Below are 24,579 nucleotides of genomic sequence, written 5' to 3'. Positions count from 1 at the left end.
CAGCACATCAAAAAGCTTATCCACCATGATCAAGTGGGCTTCATCCCTGGGATGCAATGCTGGTTCAACATACGCAAATCAATAAACGTAATCCAGGATATAAACAGAACCAAAGACAAAAACCACATGATTATCTCAACAAATGCAGAAAAGCCCTTTGACAAAATTCAACAGCCCTTCATGCTAAAAACTCTCAATAAATTCGGTATTGATGGGATGTATCTCAAAATAATAAGAGCTATTTATGACAAACCCACAGCCAATATCATACTGAATGGGCAAAAACTGGAAGCATTCCCTTTGAAAACTGGTACAAGACAGGGATGCCCTCTCTCACCACTCCTATTCAACATAGTGTTGGAAGTTCTGGCAAGAGAAAGAAATCAAGGGTATTCAGTTAGGAAAAGAAGAAGTCAAATTGTCCCTGTTTGCAGATGACATGATTGTATATTTAGAAAACCCCATTGTCTCAGCCCAAAATCTCCTTAAGCTGATAAGCAACTTCAGCAAAGTCTCAGGATACAAAATCAATGTGCAAAAATCACAAGCATTCTAATACACCAGTAACAGACAAACAGCCAAATCATGAATGAACTCCCATTCACAATAGCTTCAAAGAGAATAAAATACCTAGGAATCCAACTTACAAGGGATGTAAAGGACCTCTTCAAGGAGAACTACAAACCACTGCTCAGTGAAATAAAAGAGGACACAACAAATGGAAGAACATTCCATGCTCCTGGATAGGAAGAATCAATATTGTGAAAATGGCCATACTGCCCAAGGTAATTTATAGATTCAATGCCATCCCCATTAAGTTACCAATGACTTTCTTCACAGAATTGGAAAAAACTGCTTTAAAGTTCATATGGAACCAAAAAAGACCCCACATTGCCAAGACAATCCTAAGCCAAAAGAACAAAGCTGGAGGCATCATGCTACCTGACTTCAAACTATACTACAAGGCTACAGTAACCAAAACAGCATGGTACTGGTACCAAAACAGAGATATAGACCAATGAAACAGAACAGAGCCCTCAGAAATAATACCACACATCTACAGCCATCTGATCTTTGACAAACCTGACAAAAATAAGAAATGGGGAAAGGATTCCCTATTTAATAAATGGTGCTGGGAAAATTGGCTGGCCATATGTAGAAAGCTGAAACTGGATCCTTTCCTTACTCCTTATACGAAAATTAATTCAAGATGGATTAGAGACTTAAGTGTTAGATCTAAAACCGTAAAAACCCTAGAGGAAAACCTAGGTAATACCATTCAGGACATAGGCATGGGCAAGGACTTCATGTCTAAAACACCAAAAGCAACAGCAACAAAAGCCGTAATTGACAAATGGGATCTAATCAAACTAAAGAGCTTCTGCACAGCAAAAGAAACTACCATCAGAGTGAACAGGCAACCTACAGAATGGGAGAAAATTTTTGCAATCTACTCATCTGACAAAGGGCTAATATCCAGAACCTATAAAGAACTCGATCAAATTTACAAGAAAAAAGCAAACAACCCCCTCAAAAAGTGGGCAAAGGATACGAACAGACACTTCTCAAAAGAAGACATTCATACAGCCAACAGACACATGAAAAAATGCTCATCATCACTCGCCATCAAAGAAATGCAAATCAAAACCACAATGAGATACCATCTCACACCAGTTAGAATGGCAATCATTAAAAAATCAGGAAACAACAGGTGCTGGAGAGGATGTGGAGAAATAGGAACACTTTTACACTGTTGGTGGGACTGTAAACTAGTTCAACCATTGTGGAAAACAGTGTGGCGATTCCTCAGGGATCTAGAACTAGAAATACCATTTGACCCAGCCATCCCATTACTGGGTATATACCCAAAGGATTATAGGTCATGGTGCTATAAAGACACATGCACACGTATGTTTTTTGCAGCACTATTCACGATAGCAAAGACTTGGAATCAACCCAATTGTCCATCAGTGACAGACTGGATTAAGAAAATGTGGCACATATACACCATGGAATACTATGCAGCCATAAAAAAGGATGAGTTGGACATGGATGCAGCTGGAAACCATCATTCTCAGCAAACTATCGCAAGATCAGAAAACCAAATACCGCATGTTCTCACTCATAGATGGGAATTGAACAATGAGATCACTTGGACACAGGAAGGGGAACATCACACACCAGGTCCTATTGTGGGGAGGGGGTAGGGGGAAAGGATAGCATTAGGAGATATACCTAATGTAAATGACCAGTTAATGGGTGCAGCACACCAACATGGCACATGTATACATATGTAACAAACCTGCACGTTGTGCACATGTACCCTAGAACTTAAAGTATAATAATAATAATAAAAAAAAGAGACTCAAAAAAAAAAAATAAAGGGTTAATCATTCATTTGAAAGCTGCCAGAAGTTGAGAATTTCATTTATTTAATTCATTAAAAACAATTATCAAGTTCCTAATATATATCAGGCACCATGATGGACATTTGGGAATATTATATGGAAATGAATAAAACAATCTTTTCCCTCAAGGAATTCAGTCTAGTAGAGAATCATGAATACAAATGTGATAGATTGTGGCACGTACAGTGATAGAGACATATTTGAGAAGTTAGTATGAGAAAAGAGGAAGGGTACTTAACCTAGCTTGGGACTCTGGGGAGGAAGGTTGGCTTTTTGAAGGTATGCGAATTGAAAAATGGAGGATTAATATTTTTATTTAGCTAATAAATACCGAATACTTACTATGAGGTAAGCATGGTGCTAAGATCTTTAGATTCAAGATCTCATTTGGCCCTCCAAACATTCTATGAGGTAGAGTATTATCACCACTTTACAAATACAACTGAGGTTCAGATCTGACTATCTGAAGGACTCCATGCAGAAGGAACAGCATCAGCAAAGAAGGGCGAGAAACCTATGACATGAGCTACAAGCAGTTAGGTTGGGTTGGAGCAAAGACCCGAGGCTGAGTGGGTATAGAGCATGCACTAGGTCAGAGGAGTAAACCGGGGCCAGATCATGTGGGGTTGCAAAGATCAAGTAAATTTGGAAACTGTCTGCAATGGGGAACCCATGATGGAAAATGATAGAAAACTCGCCTTGCAGAAGGTTGTGTGGAAAATGGATTCGAGGGCAGATGGAGGCAGACAGTCTAGCTTCGAAGTTGTTGCTTTAGTTTCCTAGAGATATTGTAACAATGCACCACACACCGCTTGGCTGAAAACAGAAGTTTATCGTCTCACAGTTCTGAAGGCTGACAGTCCAAACGCATGGAGTTGGTGATACGGAAGGCGGCAGGGAGGTGATGGGAGGAGAAGGGCAGGTCCTGGCAAGGGCTCCACCCCCGGGCCTGTGCCCATGGACCTAGGTGAAGACAGGCACTCCTGCCTTCATGCCCAAATGTTGCATTTCCTAAGACCATCCTGGCCCACCACACCCCCATCCTTTGCCTATAAAAACCCTGAGACCCTAGCAGGCAGGCACACCAGCGACTGGACATCCAGAGCAGTGCATCAGTGGAAGAAGACACAAGCAGCTGGACATTGAGAAGCCATCAAGGGGAACATGCCGGCAGAAGAGCACACGACAGAGGCCAGCACACCGGTGGGCCATCAACTTGTGGAATGACATGGAGTTTGGCTGGGGTGGTCAGAGGAGAGCCCAGGCTGCCAAGCGGCCTAACTCCAGGGGAAAACCATCTCCTTTCTGGCTCCCCAATCTGCTGAGAGCTACTTCCACTCAGCAAAACCATGCACTCATTCTCCAAGCCCATGTGTGATCCGATTCTTCTGGTACACCAAGGCAAGAACCCAGGATACAGAAAGCGCTCTGTCTTTGCAATGAGGCAGGGGCGTGTAATTGAGCTAACACAAGCTGCCGAACTAAAAGAGCACCTGTAACACATGCACACTGGGGCTTCGGCTGTAAACATTCACCCCTAGACACTGCCGTGGAGTCGGAGCCCCACAGCCTGGCCGTCTGCCTGCTCCCCCTAGGGGTTTTGAGCAGCGGGGCACCGAATAAGCGAGCCACACTCCCATCACACACGCTGAAAGGGGGACAAGGGGACATTTCCTGTTTCATTGGCTGGGCCCTGCTCCCTCTGAGGTTCTGGGTAGAACCCTTGCTTGCCACTTCCTGGCTTCTGGTGGTGGCCGTGGATCCCTGGCTTTCCTTGGCTTGCAACTGCATCCCTCTAGCCTCTGAATCTGTCACCCAATGATGCTCTCCTTGTCTCTGTCCACTTTTTCTTTTCTTATAAAAGCACCAATTGTATACTTAGACCCAACCTAATAACCTCATCTTGACTCAATTACATCTGCAGAAACCTTATTTCCAAATGCAGTCATATTCACAGGTACCCGCGTTTAGGGCTTCAACATATCTTTCTGGGGCAGGTTCGAGGGAAGTCACAATTCAACCCCCAACAGAACAGGTAAAAGATGGGCACAGCTGGGATGGGTGCAGTGGCAGGGGGGCTGAGCGGAACAGGCAGATTTTGGGGAAATGTTTAGAAAACAAAACCAGCAGGGTTTCATGATCTGAGTCCTGAGTTGGGGCAGGGCAGCATACAGGCATTTAAGGCAGTTTTTAGGGACTGAATCCTAAGCCAAGTGTCAGACTTTTCCCTTTCTCTCTCCCTGGTGCCAAAAAACAGACTAACTCAGGATTCCTTTGTAAGAAGGATTTATTAGATTATATGGAAATGGACACAGTACAGAAGGTCTGTGGCATAGTCAGGGTTCTGCAGGACCCCAGAGCATCAGTAGAAATGCTAGTGTTCCACCTTCCCCAGGGCCACCTGCGCCTGGCCTCCAAATGCTGTGGGCAGACTGGCCTGACTCACGGTGACTATTGTAGTTTCTGTGAACCTCTGGGTTTTGGTCCCACTGTTGTCAAGAGCCTTGACCAAGTGTAAAAGAATCCATTATGGATGAAAGTTGCAGACTTGGAGGGCGTCACAGCAGAGAAGAAAGAGCGGGAGCGGTTTGGCAGGTGAACTTAAGCGTGGACCAGCAGCCGCAAGCTGGGAACCATCAGGACAGCGCCTTAGTTTAGACAGCAGGTTTCCTTCTAAACTGGAGGCCAGGAGCCCACAGCAGTGGCTTGGCTATGAAAAGCAGGTTTTCTAGACTGAATGAAGCACAGATGTCCCTAGGTGTGCTCCTGGCCTAGAGGAGAGACCTGAAGGAAACATGAGCCTTTTCTGGACAGAGTCAAAGAGTTAAGGAGAGAGTGGTAACACCCATTATTTGCAGGAAGCCTGGAAGTTAACAGTAATGCTGATGCCTTTAGTATAGAATACTGCTTCCATCTCTAGTACATTTCTAGTTTTGAAACTCTGCTACATTTCCATTTCATTCCTTCCTGTTGAGAAAACCTGAGCACGAGATTATTTTTCCATGAGAAAGTGGGCCTTTAAGATTTTTTGGCCTTGTATTTCCTATATGTCCACTCCTAAAAACATTACACCTTAATAAATATCAATATCATTTATCATCAATAAATCAATATAAATATAAATGTATCATCAATAAATTTAAACTTAAATATTTAAATTTGGAGTTCTTAAAATATTATAAAGAGATAACTGGTGAGTCATCTTTGCATTTATAATAGTGCTCCAAATTAACAATTTTAAAAATTAGCTACAAAATACTATTTTGAAATAATCTATCATGTCAGTTTTTGTTTTGTAATGGAAATTTCTCTTCCAATGTGAATAAAGCATTTTCATATGAAAATTACAACATGCAAAGAGCTGCTGAGTACATTTTAGGCATCTTAAGTGGATTTTAATGTAACATTTTAATAGCTTTTACATTTCTTTTTACATAACACAGCTAGTTCATTAGCTATTCAGATTTCCTTACCACTTCCATTTGAACTCTACGAAAATATATGAAAAAATATATCCCCCACCCCAACTAGCAATTTGTATGAGTAAGAATAGCAATTATTTTAAAAAGAACTTGCATAGTATTGTGAATTTATCATGTTGTTGGAAAGGCTGCCTATTGGATTTTTTTTGAGATTTTCAGAAAATGCTGCAAACTCGACACTCCAGTTCTTCCAGATATTGGTAGCCGCAGCACGGAGGCAATGCTATGCGGTTAGGAGTGATTACACCATCAGAAACTTCAGGACTACGAAGAGGAAAAAGTAGTGTTTTTTAAAAATAAAGAGATCTTACTAAAAAGGATCTGGGACGGGGCATGAAGGAAGATAACAGAATTCAACAGCTGAGAACCATCAGCCAGAACATAAAGGATAGGGAAGAAAATAGATGATCACAGGCTTACGGCCATGTGGAAGTGAACACACACCCGTGCTAATTTATATCCAAGACGAACTGAAATTATGCTGAAAATATTATTCACTGGCTGGTGCATATCTGTGACAAAATGACAGAACACTCAGAGTTTTTCCGGTTAAATTTATTCATTTTTTAAAAATTCTGAGCTATGTTATTGTTAAGAGATAAAATACTAGTTGTTTTATAAAACTATACTGATAGTCCTCAGTTCAGGTTTTTCTGGAGGCTGACCTTATGATGAGGATGTGAGTACAAGCAGTTTATCTGGGAGGCAAAGGGAACCCCAGTAAGGAAATGTAGCCAAAAAATTAAGTGTTACAAAGCCAGCTACCACTGTGAGGGACAGATGCTTGATCTGGTGAAGCAGCTCTGGGCAAAAGGGTCAGTATACAAGTAAAAGCACACCCCAGGCAGCAGCAGGAACCACAGACTCTCTGTGTCACTGATTGAAAGCTGCTTCCCAGGTCTTAACTTCCTGGCACTTCTGGTTGCCACATACACATACTGGGGCAGGGCTGGCTTTCGACAAGAGCCCTCAGATATGTCAACGTGGGATGTACAGTCTGGGGAAACAAGTTACCGAGCGTGGCCTTTTATTTCCACTGTTCCTGCCATGGCAAAATGATGTCAGTCATTGATGTGGGGACCCCACTTACCTTTCCAACCCTCCCCAAACCCAAAAGCCTGGGACACTGATACTCCACTAGCCAGAGGTCATGTCAGCTGAGGACATGAATGGCAGTGTAGGGCAGGTGCAGCTCAGAGTGAGACAACTTCTTGCCAATCATTCTGAGGGAGAAGGATGACTCTGGAACTAGCAAGAGAAGCACCGAAGGATGCCTTTCCTGACCCTCACATCCAACAAGGGCTTCCAAATCCTTGCCTTCCCGATGCATTTGTTGTTGTTGAGATAGGGCCTTGCTCGGTCACCCAGGCTGGAGTGCAGTGGTGCAATCTCGGCTCACTGCAACCTCCGCTTCGTAGGTTCAAACGATTCTCCTGCCTAGGCCTCCCGAGTAGCTGGGATTACAAATGTGTGCCACCACACCTCACTAATTTTTGTATTTTTAGTAGATATGCGGTTTCACCATGTTGGTCAGGCTGCTCTGGAACTCCTGACCTTAAAGTGATCCACCCGCGTTGGCCTCCTAGAGTGTTGGGATTACAGGTGTGAGCCACCGTGCCTGACGCCATCTCTTTTTTGATAACACCTTCTGGTAAGGCAGCTCCACTTACGGAGGAGAAGGAATCATTAGACACAGCTGAACGAGATGTGCTTCACGGTCCTCTTGGAAACTGCTTTAGAAACTTCTCACTGCCCCAGCTTCCTGTAGCACCTCCTGGAGGCTGGCCAGTGTCAACTAACTTCTGGAAAAGCAGTTAAGCATCCCTATATTTGCAGCCAACAAGGTAACTCTAATTGTGTCACAGGCTGTCAAAAAAAAAAAAAGCCTCCAAATATGTGAAAATAAAAATAAAATTCTTTTTGGAAAGAAAACATTTTGGGAGAAATGGAAAGGGAAGTGATTGTGAAATGGTAATATGGTAGCAACTCAATGATTACAAATTCTAAACTTGCAATACTGCCCTGAAGAAAACAGTTCACATCCATTAGCTTGCTTGGTATAATACTACCTAGAATGGGCATCTTAAAAAAAAAAAGACTAATGACAGTGAAGATCCCACTTACAGGGGCAGATTCCTGCCATTCTTTGGCCTTTCAGAGACCCTGTCTTCCACAAGTATCTCAAACTAAATACAAATTTTTTTTTTTTTTTTTTTTTTGAGACAGAATTTCACTCTTATTGCCCAGGCTGGAGTGCAGTGGTGTGATCTTGGTTCACTGCAACCTCTGCCTCTCAGATTCAAGAGATTCTCATGCCTCAGCTTCCCAAGTAGCTGGGACTACAGACGTGTGCCACCACGCCCAGCTGATTTTTGTATTTTTAGTAGAGATGGCGTTTTTACCATGTTGACCAGGCTGGTCTCGAACTCCTGGCCTCAGGTGATCCACCTGCCTCGGGCTCCCAAGGTGCTGGGATTACAGTCGTGAGCCACCATGCCCGGCCTTAAACACAAAAGTTTTAACATTTATTGAAAAATTACTGAGAAACTTTATACTCATTTAATTCAACCTTAATAATTAAGACAGCTCCATGAGGGCCGGGCATGGTGGCTTACGCCTGTAATCCCAACACTTTGGAAGGCCGAGGTGGGCGGATCACGAGGTCAGGAGTTCGAGACTAGCCTGGCCGACATGGTGAAATCCTGTCTCTATTAAAATACAAACAATTAGCTGGGCGTGGTGGCGTGCACCTGTAGTGCCAGCTACTTGGGAGGCTAAGGCAGGGGAATCGCTTGAACCTGGGAGGTGGAGGTTGCAGTGAGCCGAGATGGCACCACTGCACTCCAGCCTGGTGACAGAGCAAGACTCTGTCTCAAAAAAAAAAAAAAAAAAAAAAAAAAGACAACTCCATGAGATGAGTATTATTCTCCCACTTAGCAATGAAAATAACCAGATACAGAGAACTCAACTAACTTACCAAGCTTCCTATGGTTAATTACTGGCAAATCTGATACTTAACCACCTAAGTGTAACTGCAGATGCTGGCTCTTCATTTTTCTATTGCTTCCAACATTAGCACCTTGCCTTCTGAACCTCTCCCTTTACTCTTCCACAAGGTATTTAGAGATCCAGTAATTCAAAAGTGATCGTCAGTCCTTTTATAGTGTATACTTTAATTTTTAGGGGTTTTTTTGTTGTCGTTGTTTAGATAGGGTCTGGCTCTGTCACTCAGGCTGGAGTGCAGTGGCACAATCACAGCTCACTGCAACCTCGACCTTCTGGGTTCACGCGACCCTCCCACCTCAGCTTCTCAAGTGATTGAGACCACAGACATGTGCCATCATGCCCGGCTAATTTTCTAATTTTTGTAGAGACAGGGTCTCCATATGTTACCCAGACTGTCTCAAACTACTGGGCTCAAGCGATCCTCCCACCTTGGACTCCTAAAGTTTTGGGACTAGGGGCATGAGCCACGGCGGCTGGCCTGTGTATATTTTTAAACAGAAAATTTAAAACTTCTTTTGAACTTCATAAATCTTGGCATTAGTTTTTTCTTTTGAGACAGACTCACTCTGTCACCCGGGCTGGAGTGCAGTGGCGCAATCTCGGCTCACTGCAACCTCCACATCCCAGGTTCAAGAGATTCTCGTGCCTCAGCCTCCAGAGTAGCTGGGATTACAAGCGTGCACCACCACACCCAGCTAATTTTTGTATTTTTTACTTTTTTTTTTTGAGAGGGAGTTTCACTCTGTTGTTCAGGCTGGAGTGCAATGGTGTGATCTCGGCTTACTGCAACCTCCGCCTCCCAGGCTGAAGCGATTCTCTTGCCTCAGCCTCCCAAGTAGCTGGGATTACAGGCATGCATCACCACGCTTGGGTAATTTTTTTTTTAGTAGAGATGGGATTTCTCCATGTTGGTCAGGCTGGTCTCGAACTCCCGACCTCAGGTGATCTGCCCACCTCAGCCTCCCAATTTTTAGTTTCTAAAATTACTTTTCATCTCTAAAATTGTAATCAAACTTACTAATATAAAAACCCAATTGAGATTCACCAAGGAACTAGTAACAAAATGTTTAATTTGCAATAAAATTGTCACTTCTGTTCACACGCTGGTCCTTTTCTCTCCCACTTCTTGCAAGGCCTTCAGAGCTCCTCCCCAAAACTAAGGAGGTGCTAAAGGATGTGAGAAAAATGACAATCCAGAACATTTCTCAGTGGGCTTAGGTGTTCACTGAGTAAAAACAGGATTTTGGGGGAGGGAGTATAGGCAAAATGATGTTTCTTAGATGTTAGTTTATTTTTAAAAATTGCTTTTTGTAACCTGATCCAATAGCTATTCCATCATGCTTTTTTTTTTTTTTTTTTCTTTTGACAGTAGAGATGGGGGGTGGGGTTGGGGGGAGGGTTTTGCTATGCTGCTGAAGCTGGTCTTGAACTGCTGGCCTTAAGTGATCCTCCTTGCCTTGGCCTCTCAAACTGCTCGGATTACAGTGTAAGCCACTGAACCCAGCCCCATCATGCCTTTAAGTGTTCAATGCACAGAATAGATGAAGGCCAATAGTCCATTTCAATCAGATTTTTAAAAATGTAATACAAAAGATGGGAGAATTTATTGTTACTTATTATGCAATAATTTACTTTAAAATACTTTAAATATAAATCGTGCAATTCATGTGTGCTGTGTAATTTAACTTCAATCTTCTTCTGAGAGGAAGTTAGATAGTATTTGAAGCACCTCGATCAGGTGGCTAGGCAGATGCTTTAAACACTTATCTAAGTATACGCCAGTGTTCATCAGCATAAAGGATATTAATTTTTCACTGGTGAATGCAGACTGAAAAGCAGGTGGTTGTCTAGACTTTTAGAGGCAAAATGCATGAAATGAAGTGTAAGAATCTGGCAGATCCTGAAAAATAATGACTTTTTATAGTACCTCGGTCTAGAGATCTCTTTGCCCCTGTACCTTCCCGCTCCAGCACTCCACACGTTTATGACTGTGACCTGGTCCAACCAGGCAATCAGGTTTCTTAATTCTGCTTTCAGAATATCACTGCTTCTTCTTTACTGTGAACTTTTTAGTCAAGGTGTTTGTGGGGTTACTTGTGAGCAGAGAAGGAACTTCCCCAAGCTTTCCAGAAGCCCTGCTTGCTAATAAACTTGTCATGTAAGATAACTGTTTTAGATTTGCTTTTACTGTAACACACCACGAGGTGGTGTGGTTATGTAGGAGGACACATATAGCCTTACCTTCCTGTAATAGCTAGAGGTACTGCCAAACACACCCGTGACTGGTGACTGACTAAATTTGGCCTAGTTTGCAATGGTGTAGAAAGGAAACTAAAAGCCCATTCACCCTATTTTCATACTGAGGGCCATATTTGATTCCTGAGCGCTCCCCTTAATGTAGTGTGAATACTGAAGACCTCCTTAAGGTCTGCAAGTAAATACAGATTTTTCAAGTGCTGACCAAAAAGCAAGCCAGCCATTGTAAAGATCAGGGTCATTCTCTGGCAGCACTGCTCTTAACACAATATAATTAAGAATTTTGTACCACTTCTAATAAAAACTTGATGACTTAGAAGGCTTTCAGTTTGCTAATGATCACCAAAGTTTAAAGACATACATGAAAAAGAAAAACAGCCAAAATAGACCTACCGCTCTAAATTTTAAATAAAGCTATTCTATATGCTTAATTAACAGGAGGCTGGGAAAATATCACTGAGTTAAATGAAGGACAATCTGAAGACTCAAGAATCAATCTGAGTGAAGTTATAACATATGAGAAACCTAAAAGTAAAACTATGTCAAACATTTTATTTGGTGTTTCATGCTATGTTGCTTTAAACAAATTAAACAACTTTGTTGAACAGATTTCTTTTTTAATATAATGACTGTGTACATGGACAACTGAAAATAGGGAAAACCCCCAAATTAATGTTTTAACAAATTACAAGCTGTTACTAAAGACCATATGCCTGGATTAAAACAAATAGTCCAATAGATGAAGTCTCTCATTCAACCTAGCAGTTTAACCAATTTCTCTCTTCATAAAAGCTGCACGTTACCGTGGTATAAATTTATCTTTTTTAACACTCCACATAAAAACATGTGTACCCTTCTCCTTCTACATTTAATCTTTAGTAGTCTCTAAAATGGTAAAATAAAATTGAATTTATATTAGCAAATGAAAGTGCAAGTTTGTACAGCTAGGCTCAGCAGCAAAAGTGAAGAAGAAGAATGAAAGGTGAAAAGCTGACAGATGCCACGCAGAGCAAGGACTTCCATGAAGGTCCGTGTCCTGTGTGCCAAACACAGTCAACATTCCATCATTTTCTCATTGCTCTTAAACGAGCAAAACCAAATTCTTTTTCTATTGAAAGAAATATTAAATCTTTATTTTCCCCAACATAATTTGTGATCAGGTAAGGCAAAGAGAAGTCCACCATCACTGGGGACAGCAGCAACACACAGACTTCAGAAATAGCCCTGAATCATCAGTAACATTCTCTCGTGGTAACATCAGAAGGAATGCAGCTAACAAATTAAATTTGTAATGTTGTCACATTGTTCTAATTTATTTGATTAGTTTATCTGGAAAAACTTTATAAATACATTATGTAAGAGGGTAGTAAATTATTTTCTTGCTTTGAAAAAATAATGTTTTTTCACATTTTAAAACATTTTAGTCTGCTTTTGCAAAAGGAGTTGCAAGAAAAACGTGACAGCTGGGTTTGCAGAATGTCCATGTACAAGTTGTATTTATAAGAACCTGGTAATCTGCCTATAATTTGCTTCTACAAATAGAGCTCTTTGCAATAATATTTTAACAAACAGGTTTAAACTCTTCCCCTATTCATTCTACTCGTAGAGCAAAGAGGTACTTATTTTTCAAGTATTATAAAAGGTAAAATTTTTTTTGCCAATTTTACATGTTAAGCTTTTAAGACCAAAAAAACATGCCTAGTCAGCCCATTTCTTTTATAACCAAATTCTCTTGTCTTTTAAAGAATGCAGAAAAATATTGATTGCTAAGAAGGAGCACACTGGAAAAAGCCATTTTAAAGTATTGAAGAATGAAACGTATTTCTTTTTTCCTATTGATGAAAATGATTAGAAAAGCTATCCAGTCTGTTGTCTTTAGCTAGTTTTAATAAATCTTTTCAAAATGATGGTCAAGAACTCTTTAGAAAACTGGCGGAGGGGATGCTCCTTTATAGCATGAAAGGAATTCCATTAATTGTAGAAATTCTCATTAAATTTCAGCTTTGGTTCTTCAGAAGAAATACTCATATAACTTCTATATGAAGAGACAGAAAAAGAACAGATTAATATGACATTTATCTAAAATCTTATTTCAAGAATGCTATAGCAATACCTTAAATTTCTAAAATTTACTATACTGTTATATACACTTATATAAGAATAGGCAATTTTGTTAGGATTCACAGTCTTAAGTGAATTCTGTTACTCATAGGAAACACATGTTCTTTTCTTTACATCAGCTTAGGTCATAGCCTTCATTTTTCCAAGTGGCATACACAGATTGTACTTTTCTCGGTTAGGGATTTAAACATTCATTTCTCTTGTATCCTCAGTACCCGATGCTTAGGGTTCTAAACATATGTTGGAGGTTAAAATGAATGTCGATAAATCATCTAGAAGTTCTTTCCCTCCCTGTAAATCTGTAACATGAGTAGGAAGCTGTACTGGGCATGTTTCCATCAACATACCATTAGCCGGATTGTTCCCAAAGGCTTAAGAATCAGAAAGTCAGACTGGGGAGGGCCCTTACAACCTCCTTTCAAATCCTAGAAAAGTGGAGTTCACTAAAGTGAGGTTCCACTTCTAAGGACAGTACACTAGAGGAGAAAAGAAGAGTAGCTTCATTTGGATGGGTGGTTCACATTGGTTACCTCACTGCATTAAAAGTTGATTTATTACAGATTCACTGATTGAATCTAGAAGGCAAAACAATTTGCCCACAAATAATTCTATATTGTCTCCCTTTAGTTATCCTGAATTTGGCCAGTTCTTTTCGTAGAAATATAACGAGATGCTGGTCAATACATGAAAGTCATCTTCAGGGAAGAGAAGTCAACAAAATTGAAACAGGTTTGAAGAGACAGGGAGCGGAGATTATCCTGCTAATTCCTGAGACTGATGGGACTGTGCTGCTGAGCTGCGATGACCATTGAGTTAGTGATATTTGATATTACTCCTTCTTTCTTTGGGTCCTGATTGTTCTTTTTGCACAAAGACTTCAGGTCAAGTGTGGGTCAAAGAGACATTGTATAAGAAAGTCACAGGCAGTTTCAACAGCAACAAATCATTTAACAAGGAAAGATCCTTAGACTCAGTGTGATCCTATTCAGAGTACTGGTTTCATCACCTAAATTGTAACTACTCATCATGTCACATTTTAAAATGACAATAATTTATTACTCAGGTTGCCAAACCCAAATAAGAGAAAAATGGTGGTAGTGTTCAAATATATGAAGACCTGAGAAAGATGGAAAAAACTCAAATCTTTCTCTAGTGGGCAGCACTAGGCCGGAATGGTCCATAAGTATGGGGAGGCAGCCTTGTCTTTCTACAAAGCATATTCTGACCATGCACGCTGTTGGGTAATGGGTACTGCTCTGTGCAGAGAGGCTGAGACACCCACTGGGTGCTGCAGACGGGATTTCTGCACTGACTGAGAGAATAGGAGAGGCCTTAGAAGTTGTCCAATCCAACTCAAAATTCAATTTCTATGAGCCAGGCACAATCTTTTCCACTGTGGCTTACTTGGTCCTTTGAAGAACAAAGTGTTACCACAATCATACTGTAGAAGGTCGCAGTTTGTGTCCTCCCGGGTGTCAGATATTTCTGATGACTACAGAAGGGAGTTGGAGGCAAGCTTACCTGCAGTCTGTTGTGTCTGAACACCATCTACCTGAGGCAGGGGCCCAAGTGTCCCTTCATCATCAAAGGCCAAAATTGGATTCAAAGGAATTTCTGGGCTCTCACTATTGGTGACATCTAATTTGGATGGTTTAGATCCAATGGGTAAGTTTATAATTTCTTCAAAATTTTCATTCTGAACAGATACTCCATTTTCATTTGGTTGTTTTTCCAAATCGGGAGTGCTAAGGAATTTGAAAAATAAAAATAGAAATAAGTTAGTCTTAAAACTGGAAAACACATTATTAGGAAAACCAAAACGTTTTATAATGAATAATTTTATAAATTTACAATTAAAAAAATCAGACTGATAAGTCACACCATTACTAACAAAAAAAATAAATTGTGGTGTATTTGTACCTTAAGTTCTTATTTAAAAAAATCTAGGTCAGGCACAGTGGCTCATGCCTGTAATCCTAGTGCTTTGGGAGGCTGAGATGGGAGGACTGCTCAAGGCCAGGAATTCAAGACTAGCCTGGTAAACATAGCAAGACCCCCCCCATCTCTACAAAAGATAAAAAAATTAGCTGTGTGTGGTGGCACGCACCAGTAGTGCTAGCTATTCTGGTGGTTGAGGTGGGAAGATCGCTCGAGCTCAGGAGTTTGAGGCTTCAGTGAGCTATGATGGCACGCCTGCATTCCAACCTGGGCTATGGAGTAAGACCCTGTCTCTAAACAACAACAAAAAAATTTTAAATCTGTTATTTTGTTATGAAAATTATCAAATAGAACAATTTATCAATTACAACAGATCATTAATAAAAACAAATCATCATCAGCAGCAGTTCTACACATTTAATGATTTCTGCTGCAGGCATTTTTACATTTGTCTGATAAAGAGTACCACTTATGAAGACCTTTGCCTCAAAGATGAGGGGATTATAATTTGGAGAGGGGGAGTAAACGATTTGCACAAAGTCACACAACTACTGAGAGACAGTTGAGGCTGAATGCACAATCTCTTGATCTCTGGTCCTGTGTTTTTCTCATTAAGCCATTTCGCATACTTCCTAGATATTCCAGCCTCCTAAAGTCCTTGCATAATTTCATATATAAATTTTTGAAGACCAATCTTCTTATCTTTGCCCCTGAAATCTGCCTCTGACCTCATTTTGATCCTTATGAATTCATACTTAATATCTTGGATTTATTTTTGAGATATACTTAATTGGCCCCAAATACTTAATCTTCTACAGTTTGTCTCAGATAGTCACTCTCTCCAACCAAATTGGCAGCCCCTTATGTTATATGCTTATTATTATGCTTTACAACGTAGCCAAATAATGCCTATGCGTCAAATGAGTGCTAAACTAATTTTGCCATTCATTTCATTTCATTGCAGCAGTACACATATATGTGCAAGCTTCATAACTTGTTCAATGCTCAACAAATCACCTGTAGTCTCAGTAATACCAACTGCTTGAACATTGTTAGCAGGTCAGTTTGTCTTCTCAAATTGTAAAACAATGCTAATGTAAATCCAACCTTTCCATTGCGTTTTAAGACTTTGCTTTTTTTGCCCTATTGAATAGTTTACTTTCTTTTTTCTTTTTTGAGAAGGGTCTCACTCTGTTGCCATGGCTGGAATGCAGTGGTGCAATCTCAGCTCACTGCAACTTCTGCCTCCTGGGTTAAAGTGGTTCTTGTGTCTCAGTCTTCCGAATAGCTGGGACTACAGGGGAGCACCACCACGCCTAGCTAATTTTTGTATTTTTAGTAGAGACAGGGTTTCTTCGTGTTGGCCAGGATGGTCTCGAACTCCTGGCCTCAAGTGATCTGCCCCCATCGGCCTCCCAAAGTGCTGGGATTACAGCCATGAGCCACAGTGCCCAGTCAAAATAGTTTACTTTCTCTGCTGAGTGAGAATTATTGACTTTGTTGAACACATTCTAAAGCATTTCTGATTTGAATATTTATGTATTTTTTAAGTTATTAAACCTTCCTTTTTTATGGAAAAAATGAAGATGCCTGTCCTAAGTGTCTCACAAGGCATTGCAGAATACACTGAAAATATTATTTGTAAAATATTTATACAGAAATATTATACAGTATGATGATGCTTTTCTGCTATTTTGCCAAGGGAAGGGGAGGCTACTAGGCATAATGAGTCTCCACAAGAGTACAGTCACACACATGTGCACATGCTGCCCCCCCAGTCACATGTGCACACACACACCTAACACCTACTGTTCTAAGTGCCTGGGCCGCCACACCCATCTTCCTGTTCTTGCCTAACACCAACAGCCTTTCTGTAACTAGGGAAACAATTGTGGTTCTTAATCCAGAGAGAATTTAAGTAGAAGTCCTGGCAAAGGATAAAGAACAGGATGTTATCTCCAGAGCTCCCTTTTCCTTGGCAACCTTAACCTGTCACCTTCCAGGCCTGCATGTACTAACAAGTCATAATGGCAATGGCTAACCCCAGAATCGAGCCAGTAGCAGATTTCATTTCCCCTCCACCTGCCCATTCTAATTGTTGGCAATCACAGGGATAACTGTGCCATATGCATTGGATGACAAGTCATGAAATGTTCAGGGGACATCGGGACTGGTAGAAACTATAAACTCAAACTGAAGTACTGGGGTTAGGGATTATGGATCCGTGTGTCCAGTCAGGATAGGAGCACCAGCTTCTGAATTCCCTGCCTTCAGTTACCTTCTGAAGTTTGAAGACTGATGTAAGACTTTTGAAGACCGCACACTTTGCTCCAGTCCAGAATGTGTACAGGGAGGGGTTGGGACCTTGGCAAGAATCTGCAGTCCACACAGCTTATGGAAGCCAGAACCTTATCTTTTCTTGATACTTATTAATTGTGTTAAAATAAGTAACTTTTAAATTAAAAGGGATACATCTCTTCCTGTGTGAACAATAGGGGCTTGGGAATGTTACTTTTCCTTCAGGCCAAACTAAGAGCAATGATGAACTCAAGATCTGGAGGGAAAATGAACGGATCAAACACCAAAATTACCAAAAACTCCTTATTTAAAAAAAAGATGAACATTCTATGAAAAGACAGCTCCCATACGGCTATGAACAAACACGAAATGTTTTCTGGAGTATTAGGAGGGTAAGGCAGTAGCTGTATAGGCAGCAGAGCTTCTTAGCCTCTGGACTAGAGATTCTCTTCTGGGGGTGGAAGGACATCTCAGAATGACCTGAGAAACTGCAGATAACTTCCTCTGTTCCCATTTGGATATTCACCCCTGTCCTCCCCGACCTGTACTCACATGGATCTGTATCCTTTGTTTCCTGTTCCAAAGCAAGTTTCCTATCCATGAACAAGTATTTTCCTCAATTCTTGTGGGGCATCCTTCCACAAGTACTCTCTCTTAAGAACCAAATACGGCTTTTGAGTAAGAATGATCTGCTCAAGGGCATATATACTATTCATATATGTCATAAAGATATATTTCAAGTATTTTATAAACTTCATATATCTTACATAGGAAAATGTATATATTCATTTATAAAATTTTATAAAATCCATATATGTTATGAATATATATTCATATATTTCTTTGAGACAGGGTCTCACTCTGTTGCCCAAGCTTGAGTGCAGTGGTGCAATCACGGCTTACTGCAGCTTCAATTCGCTGGGCTCAGGCGATCCTCCCACCTCAGCCTCCCGTGTATCTGGGACTGCAGATGCATGCCACTGCTCTCGGCTGATCTTTGTATTTTTTGTAGAGATGGGATCTTGCCATGTTGCCAGCTGGCCTTGAACTCCTGGGCTCAAGTGATCTGCTTGCCTAGACCTGCTAAAGTGCTGGGATTACAGGTGTGAGCCACCACACTTGGCATATTCACATATTTCTTTACACCTTTAAAAGCTGGCCAGAATTGTGATAACTCAAACCCTCTTCCATTCTAACTAATGTCAGTGGGGAACCTGTCAGGGGGAAAGGAGATGGGCAAGAAAAATGGCTTTGGGGCAAAGGGGCCAGGCGTCTCACTCGGAAGTAAGGTGAGGAGTAGGGTTCAGGATACTTCTGGTACAGAGCTGCTCTATAACAAAGGATCTCAGTCCTAGCTGCTAGGAAAAGTAATGTTAGGGGGTTGCCATCCTCCTGGGGTGCTTCTAGACAGTTTGCTGACATATCTCGAGGTGGGTAGGGGCAAATGTAATTTAGTTCACAGCAATCATTTATTTACCAATGTATTAGGTACTAAAGACATTAGGAGAAGTGATACTTCTCTCTCAATCTGAATTAAAAGATAGTCATTCTGAGCAGTGGAGTTTTCTAGCAAAAACAAATTCTACCACTATACTTGCATGATCTGTCATGATGGATTTTCACAGAGTATCACGCACACCATGTTCTGTGGCAGGGACCCTGAGCATTTCCATTAATCAGTGATTTAATTCACAGTGGCAAGCTGGAGGGATCGATAACTCTACTTGAGGTGCAGAGTAGGGTATTTAATAAAGATGCTGACTGATCACAAGGATCATGGAATGCTTCACTAAAAATAATGCACTGAGATGAAAACCAAAGGTTTCTTTTTTTTTTTTTTTTTTTTTTTTTTTTTTGAGACGGAGTCTGGCTCTGTTGCCCAGGCTGGAGTGCAGTGGCTGGATCTCAGCTCACTGCAAGCCCCGCCTCCCGGGTTCACGCCATTCTCCTGCCTCAGCCTCCTGAGTAGCTGGGAGTACAGGCGCCCGCCACCTCGCCCGGCTAATTTTTTTTGTATTTTAGTAGAGATGGGGTTTCACCGTGTTAGCCAGGATGGTCTCGATCTCCTGACCTCGTGATCCGCCCGTCTCGGCCTCCCAAAGTGCTGGGATTACAGGCTTGAGCCACCGCGCCCGGCCGAAAACCAAAGGTTTCATAAGCATTTTAAGGTTGATTTGAAACTAGGAGTGAAAGGAAATATTGATGGATGTGATTTGTCATTTAAAATTTTTAACAGGATTTCAGATGTAAAACTGTTTAAAAACGTGAGTTTCCACTGCATCAAAGGCAATGTTTATTCATTGGGAATGGGAAGCTGTTTTGGGGATGGATATTAAAGACAAGAATAGGCTGGGTGTGGTGGCTCATGCCTGTAATCCCAGCACTTCAGGAGGCCAAGGCTGGAGGACTGCTTAAGGCTCTGGCCTTAAGGCTCTGGCCTAAACTGCTTAAGGCTCTGGCCAAGAATTTGAGGCTAGCCTGGGCAACATAGGGCAACATAGGGAGACCTCATCTCTATAAAAAATATATACTTTAAAGTAGCTGGGTGTGTGGCTCGCACCTGTAGTTCCAGCTACTCAGGAGGCTGGGGTGGGAGGATCATTTGAGCCAGGAGGTTGAGGCTGCAGTGAGCCATGCTCGTACCACTGCACTCCAGGCTTGGTGACAGAGCAAGACCCTGTTTCATAAAACAAAAATAAAACAAAATAAAGACAGGAATAAGCAAGCCCTTCTCTAGATGGAAGAGTGTAAGTGGCAGAGAGCCCCAGGGATCAGTGCTAGGGTTAGTTTTATAATAATCAGAAGACAAGCAGGATAAAATTTAAGTATGCAGATAATGTTTATTCTTGGAAATGCAAGTCATAAAAATAGCCCCTTGAGAACAACAGGGAAAATCATGAAATGAGTGACAAGGCAGGCAGTCTGTAAAAGCAGTGGATTTAGAAAACTGTCAGCTGAGCGATCCTTAAAAAATGGTGAATGATCAGTCACTAAGGAGGTTAACACATCTTGGGATCACTGCAAACTATTCCTTGGTGATACTGACTCCTTGTGTTTTGATGGTTAAAAAAAAAAAAATCCAATAAAATGCTAGGCAGGAAAAGATGGAATACCAGGAACAAACCAAAAGCATTATTCTACATCACACTGCAGCTACACCTAGTGTACTGTGTGTTTTCTGGACACTGCATTCATTTTAGGAGGATAAAGATAATGATATGTAACATTTGTATAGTACAACATAGTTTTCAGAACTCCTTCAGACACCATTTCACTGAATCTCCCAATACTTTGTGTGGAAAGTATCTCCATGTCCTGATGAGAAAACTAAGGCTTAATTAAGTAGGTTAACCCCACAGTTGCTGAACTTGTCAAAGGTAAAACTAGGGATCCAGCCTGGAACTTTTGGTTCTGAAGCTCTTTTTCCTCAACCCCATATTCATGCTGAAGAATCTCTAAAGAAATATGAATAAAATATTCAAACAGCTGAAGAAGGAGTCTTTTAGAGATAAGGTAAATGTGTCAGTTATTGATTTACTGCCTCTCAGCTCCAAATTCAGCCATCATTCCTGTTCTGTGAAACTGGATCTGGGCCCGTTAAATAATGATCCTTTGCCATTGCTGGAGAGACACTGCAGGACAGTTTTGCTTCCTGGTTGGCGTGTGCTTGCTCAGCAGGCTTCGTTAGCATACGTGTGCCTTTCCCAGTGCCTGGCTCCTGCAGTGCACAGTGGCCAGCAGCCTCCCCCCAGCGCCCCACTGGGGCAGATTCATGGTAGAGTGCTTCTGGGGAAACAGTCAACAGCTTTCCCAGGCACTCTAGAGGGTTGATCTCTGGCAAGTATCTCTGGCAAGTTCCGCAGGCAAGAAACCATAGCAACTTCTCTGGCATCCAATGAGTAACAGTTATATCCTCTCTAACAAGGTCTGGATTACAGACCTGGGGGGTAGGGGATCTTTCTTCTTGGGTGCAACACTAGGGTGTGTGACTGCTCCTTGTATCTGCTATTTGTATATTCTTTTTTTTTTTTTTTTTTTTTTTTTTAACAGGGTCCCACTCTGTTGCCCAGGGTGGAGTGCAGTGGCATGATCACGGCTCACCATAGCCTCAACCTCCCGAGCTGAAGCCATCCTCCCACCTCGGCCTCCTAAGTAGATGGGACTATAGACATATACCACTGCGCCTGGCTAACTTTTTGTTTTTTAGTAGAGATGGGATTTTGCCATGTTGCTCAGGCTGGTCTCCAATTGGGCTCAAGTGATCCACCCGCCTCAGCCTCTGGGATCACAGGTGTGAGCCACCACACCAGGCTCCTATATTCTTTGGAATTCCCTTTCTTTTTTCCCTATCGTTCCCACAAGTTCTCTTTATTTCTTATAAGCCAAACCAAAATCATAGTTACTCCATCCTACTTACTCCAATCATAATGATAGTTATTCTTTAAATTTTCTCTGGTTTAAATCTGTTTTTTTTTTCCCTTCTGATTAGACCCTGACTGATACAGTAAACATAATAGGAGTATTGAGCTTATAAAATAAGAGTAGACAGGGAATAGAAGTAAAACCCATATAACTATGAAGGGTATGGAAACTATGAACAATGACATTCTCTAAAGCCTAATTTATGATAACTATGGGTCCTAACCTTGAAACTGCAAAGAGCAACTATAAGAGAAAGAAAAGTACTTCTTTACATCCTTCTTTTCTTGTACTTGCTGCTCTAACAGGTAACACAAGGCAAAAATACAGATTGTTTCAAGATCGATCTAGATGAATTCAAGGATGACAAATTTAAAAATCATTAAAGGAAGCAGAATTTCTTAGGCTACATATCACAAACTGTGTGTCATATAATGGGAACCAAACTTAACATCACATTAAACATTTCCTACAGGTCAGTGTCATTCAGAAACGTGCTGTTTCTCAAACTGGGGTCCTGTTCTTTACATGATTTTTAAAAATTTATGTTTTCACCCAGGTAATTTTAAAAAAATAACATACAGTCTGATCATCTGTCCGACTGATTATCACAAAGCTGACTTTTGCTACATAATTTCAGCGCTCCATTTTCAGGTGTATTTCAAAGCATACTGATATCAGGTAGCACCAGCTTATTTGACAAGGGCTAATGACATGAACCAGCTGAACTGCTAAATAAATATGCTAGTGCCATATAAAAACCAAGTATCATCATGGCACTCTGTATTAAAAAGAGGTTAGGGGTTTTAAAGCAGTTCAAACAGAGAGAAGCAGTGAGTGAAATGAATCATGGTTATCCCTAATGCAAAAGGGATCAATCAGTACCATATGTGTATTACCCACTTATTTCAGAAAAACATCATTCTTCACAATAATTTCACTGATCTTGATTTTATAGCTTTATTTTTTTGAGACAGGGTCTCACTCTGTCACTCAGGTTGGAGTGCAGTGTTCTGATCAAGGCTCGCTGCAGCTTTGACCTCCCGGGCTCTAGCGAACTTCCCCTCTCAGCCCCCTAAGTAGCTGGGACTATAGTTGTGTGCCACCATGCCCGGCTAATTTTTGTATTTTTTTAGAGAAGGGGTTTCACCATGTTCCCCAGGCTGGTCTTAAACTCCTGAACTCAAGCGATCTGCCCACCTTGGCCTCCCAGAGTGCTGGGATTACAGGCGTGAGCCACCATGCCTGGCCGGTATTTAGTATTTGAGGGGCAAAAGCATTTAAGTGGCTACTGCAAACGTCCAGGGACTTGGTCAATGGGGGTGCCCTAGAAATGGAAATCAAGGGATAGAAGGGTAACATTGTGGGGGAAGGTTTAAAATGGTTTTATTATTTACATAAATTTGTGATTTGCTGTTTTGGTTTTATAAATGAACAAGGGCTACAGAAATTTTAAACCTAAATTTATATTTGTAAAAATGATACAAGTAACTCTGGGAATCTACTATATATATATCTACTATATATATAAAAATATATATATCTACTATATATATAAAAATATATATATCTACTATCTATATAAAAATATATATATCTACTATCTATATAAAAATATATCTACTATATAAAAATATGTATCTACTTATAGATATAAAATATATATCTACTATATATAAAAATAAATTTCCTTTATATAAATTGCTTTAAATTCCTATAAATATATATAAATTTCCATTAAAGGAAATATATATCTACTATATATAAAAATACATTTCCTTTATATAAATTCCTTTAAATTCCTATAAATACAAATTTCCTTTAAAGGAAACATATGTATAGTAATATATGTATAGTATATACATATATTTCCTTTAAAGGAAACATATATATAGCAGATATATTTAAAAAGATATATAGCAGATATATATAAAAATATATAGCAGATATATATATATATATATATATTTTTTTTTTTTTTTTTTCCTTTAAAGGAGAGACACTCTGGAGTAGATGGCCAATGGATTTCATATTAGGCTTATTCTTTTTTTTTTTTTTTTGAGACGGAGTCTTGCTCTGTCGTCCAGACTGGAGTGCAGTGTCGCGATCTTGGCTCACTGCAAGCTCCATCTCCCGGGTTCACACCATTCTCCTGCCTCAGCCTCCTGCATAGCTGGGACTACTGGCGCCCGCCACCTAGCCGGGCTAATTTTTTTGTATTTTTTAGTGGAGACGGGGTTTCACCGTGTTGGCCCGGATGGTCTGGATCTCCTGACTTCGTGATCCGCCCGCCTCGGCCTCCCAAAGTGTTGGGATTACAGGCGTGAGCCACCGTGCCCGGCCAGGCTTATTCTTACATTCTGATGTTTATGTCTGATGCTTATCTGGACCTGCATGTATTGTCAGGCGAAAGTAGAAAAAGGCTATGCTTATGTTTCTTCCAATGGTTTGACAGGGATCATCTTACATATATGACAAAGGACAATTTATTTGTTGGGTAGAGATGGATGACATCAGTAAGTTCATTTTGGTTTCATTACAAACTGTTGTTTTTCTGTGTGTGGAAAAGGCTAAAATATAACAGAATTTTATTATCTGTATCAAATATAGTAAAATTATTTTTCAGGTTCATATATAATGATTGATTTCTT

General features: G+C 40.7%; 1 protein-coding gene across 12 annotated transcripts in view; it reads right to left on the bottom strand.

The window, feature by feature from the left end:
- Window positions 1-11,684: 11,684 nt before the first annotated feature.
- MAP7 (microtubule associated protein 7) overlaps window positions 11,685-24,579 on the bottom strand; it is a 210,319-nt gene continuing 197,424 nt past the window's right edge. For all 12 annotated transcript variants that reach the window (XM_050787941.1, XM_050787942.1, XM_050787948.1 and 9 more), the window contains 2 exons: window positions 14,795-15,018; window positions 11,685-13,187 (listed from right to left, as the gene is read on the bottom strand). In XM_050787941.1, the coding sequence (XP_050643898.1) occupies window positions 13,177-13,187; window positions 14,795-15,018 (235 nt within the window). In that variant the 3' untranslated portion in view covers window positions 11,685-13,176. The remainder of the gene's footprint in view (window positions 13,188-14,794; window positions 15,019-24,579) is intronic.

This window comes from Macaca thibetana, chromosome 4 (assembly GCF_024542745.1).
Source record: "Macaca thibetana thibetana isolate TM-01 chromosome 4, ASM2454274v1, whole genome shotgun sequence".
Taxonomy (NCBI): Eukaryota; Metazoa; Chordata; class Mammalia; order Primates; family Cercopithecidae; genus Macaca; species Macaca thibetana.
This window is presented reverse-complemented; position numbering and strand designations above follow the sequence as displayed.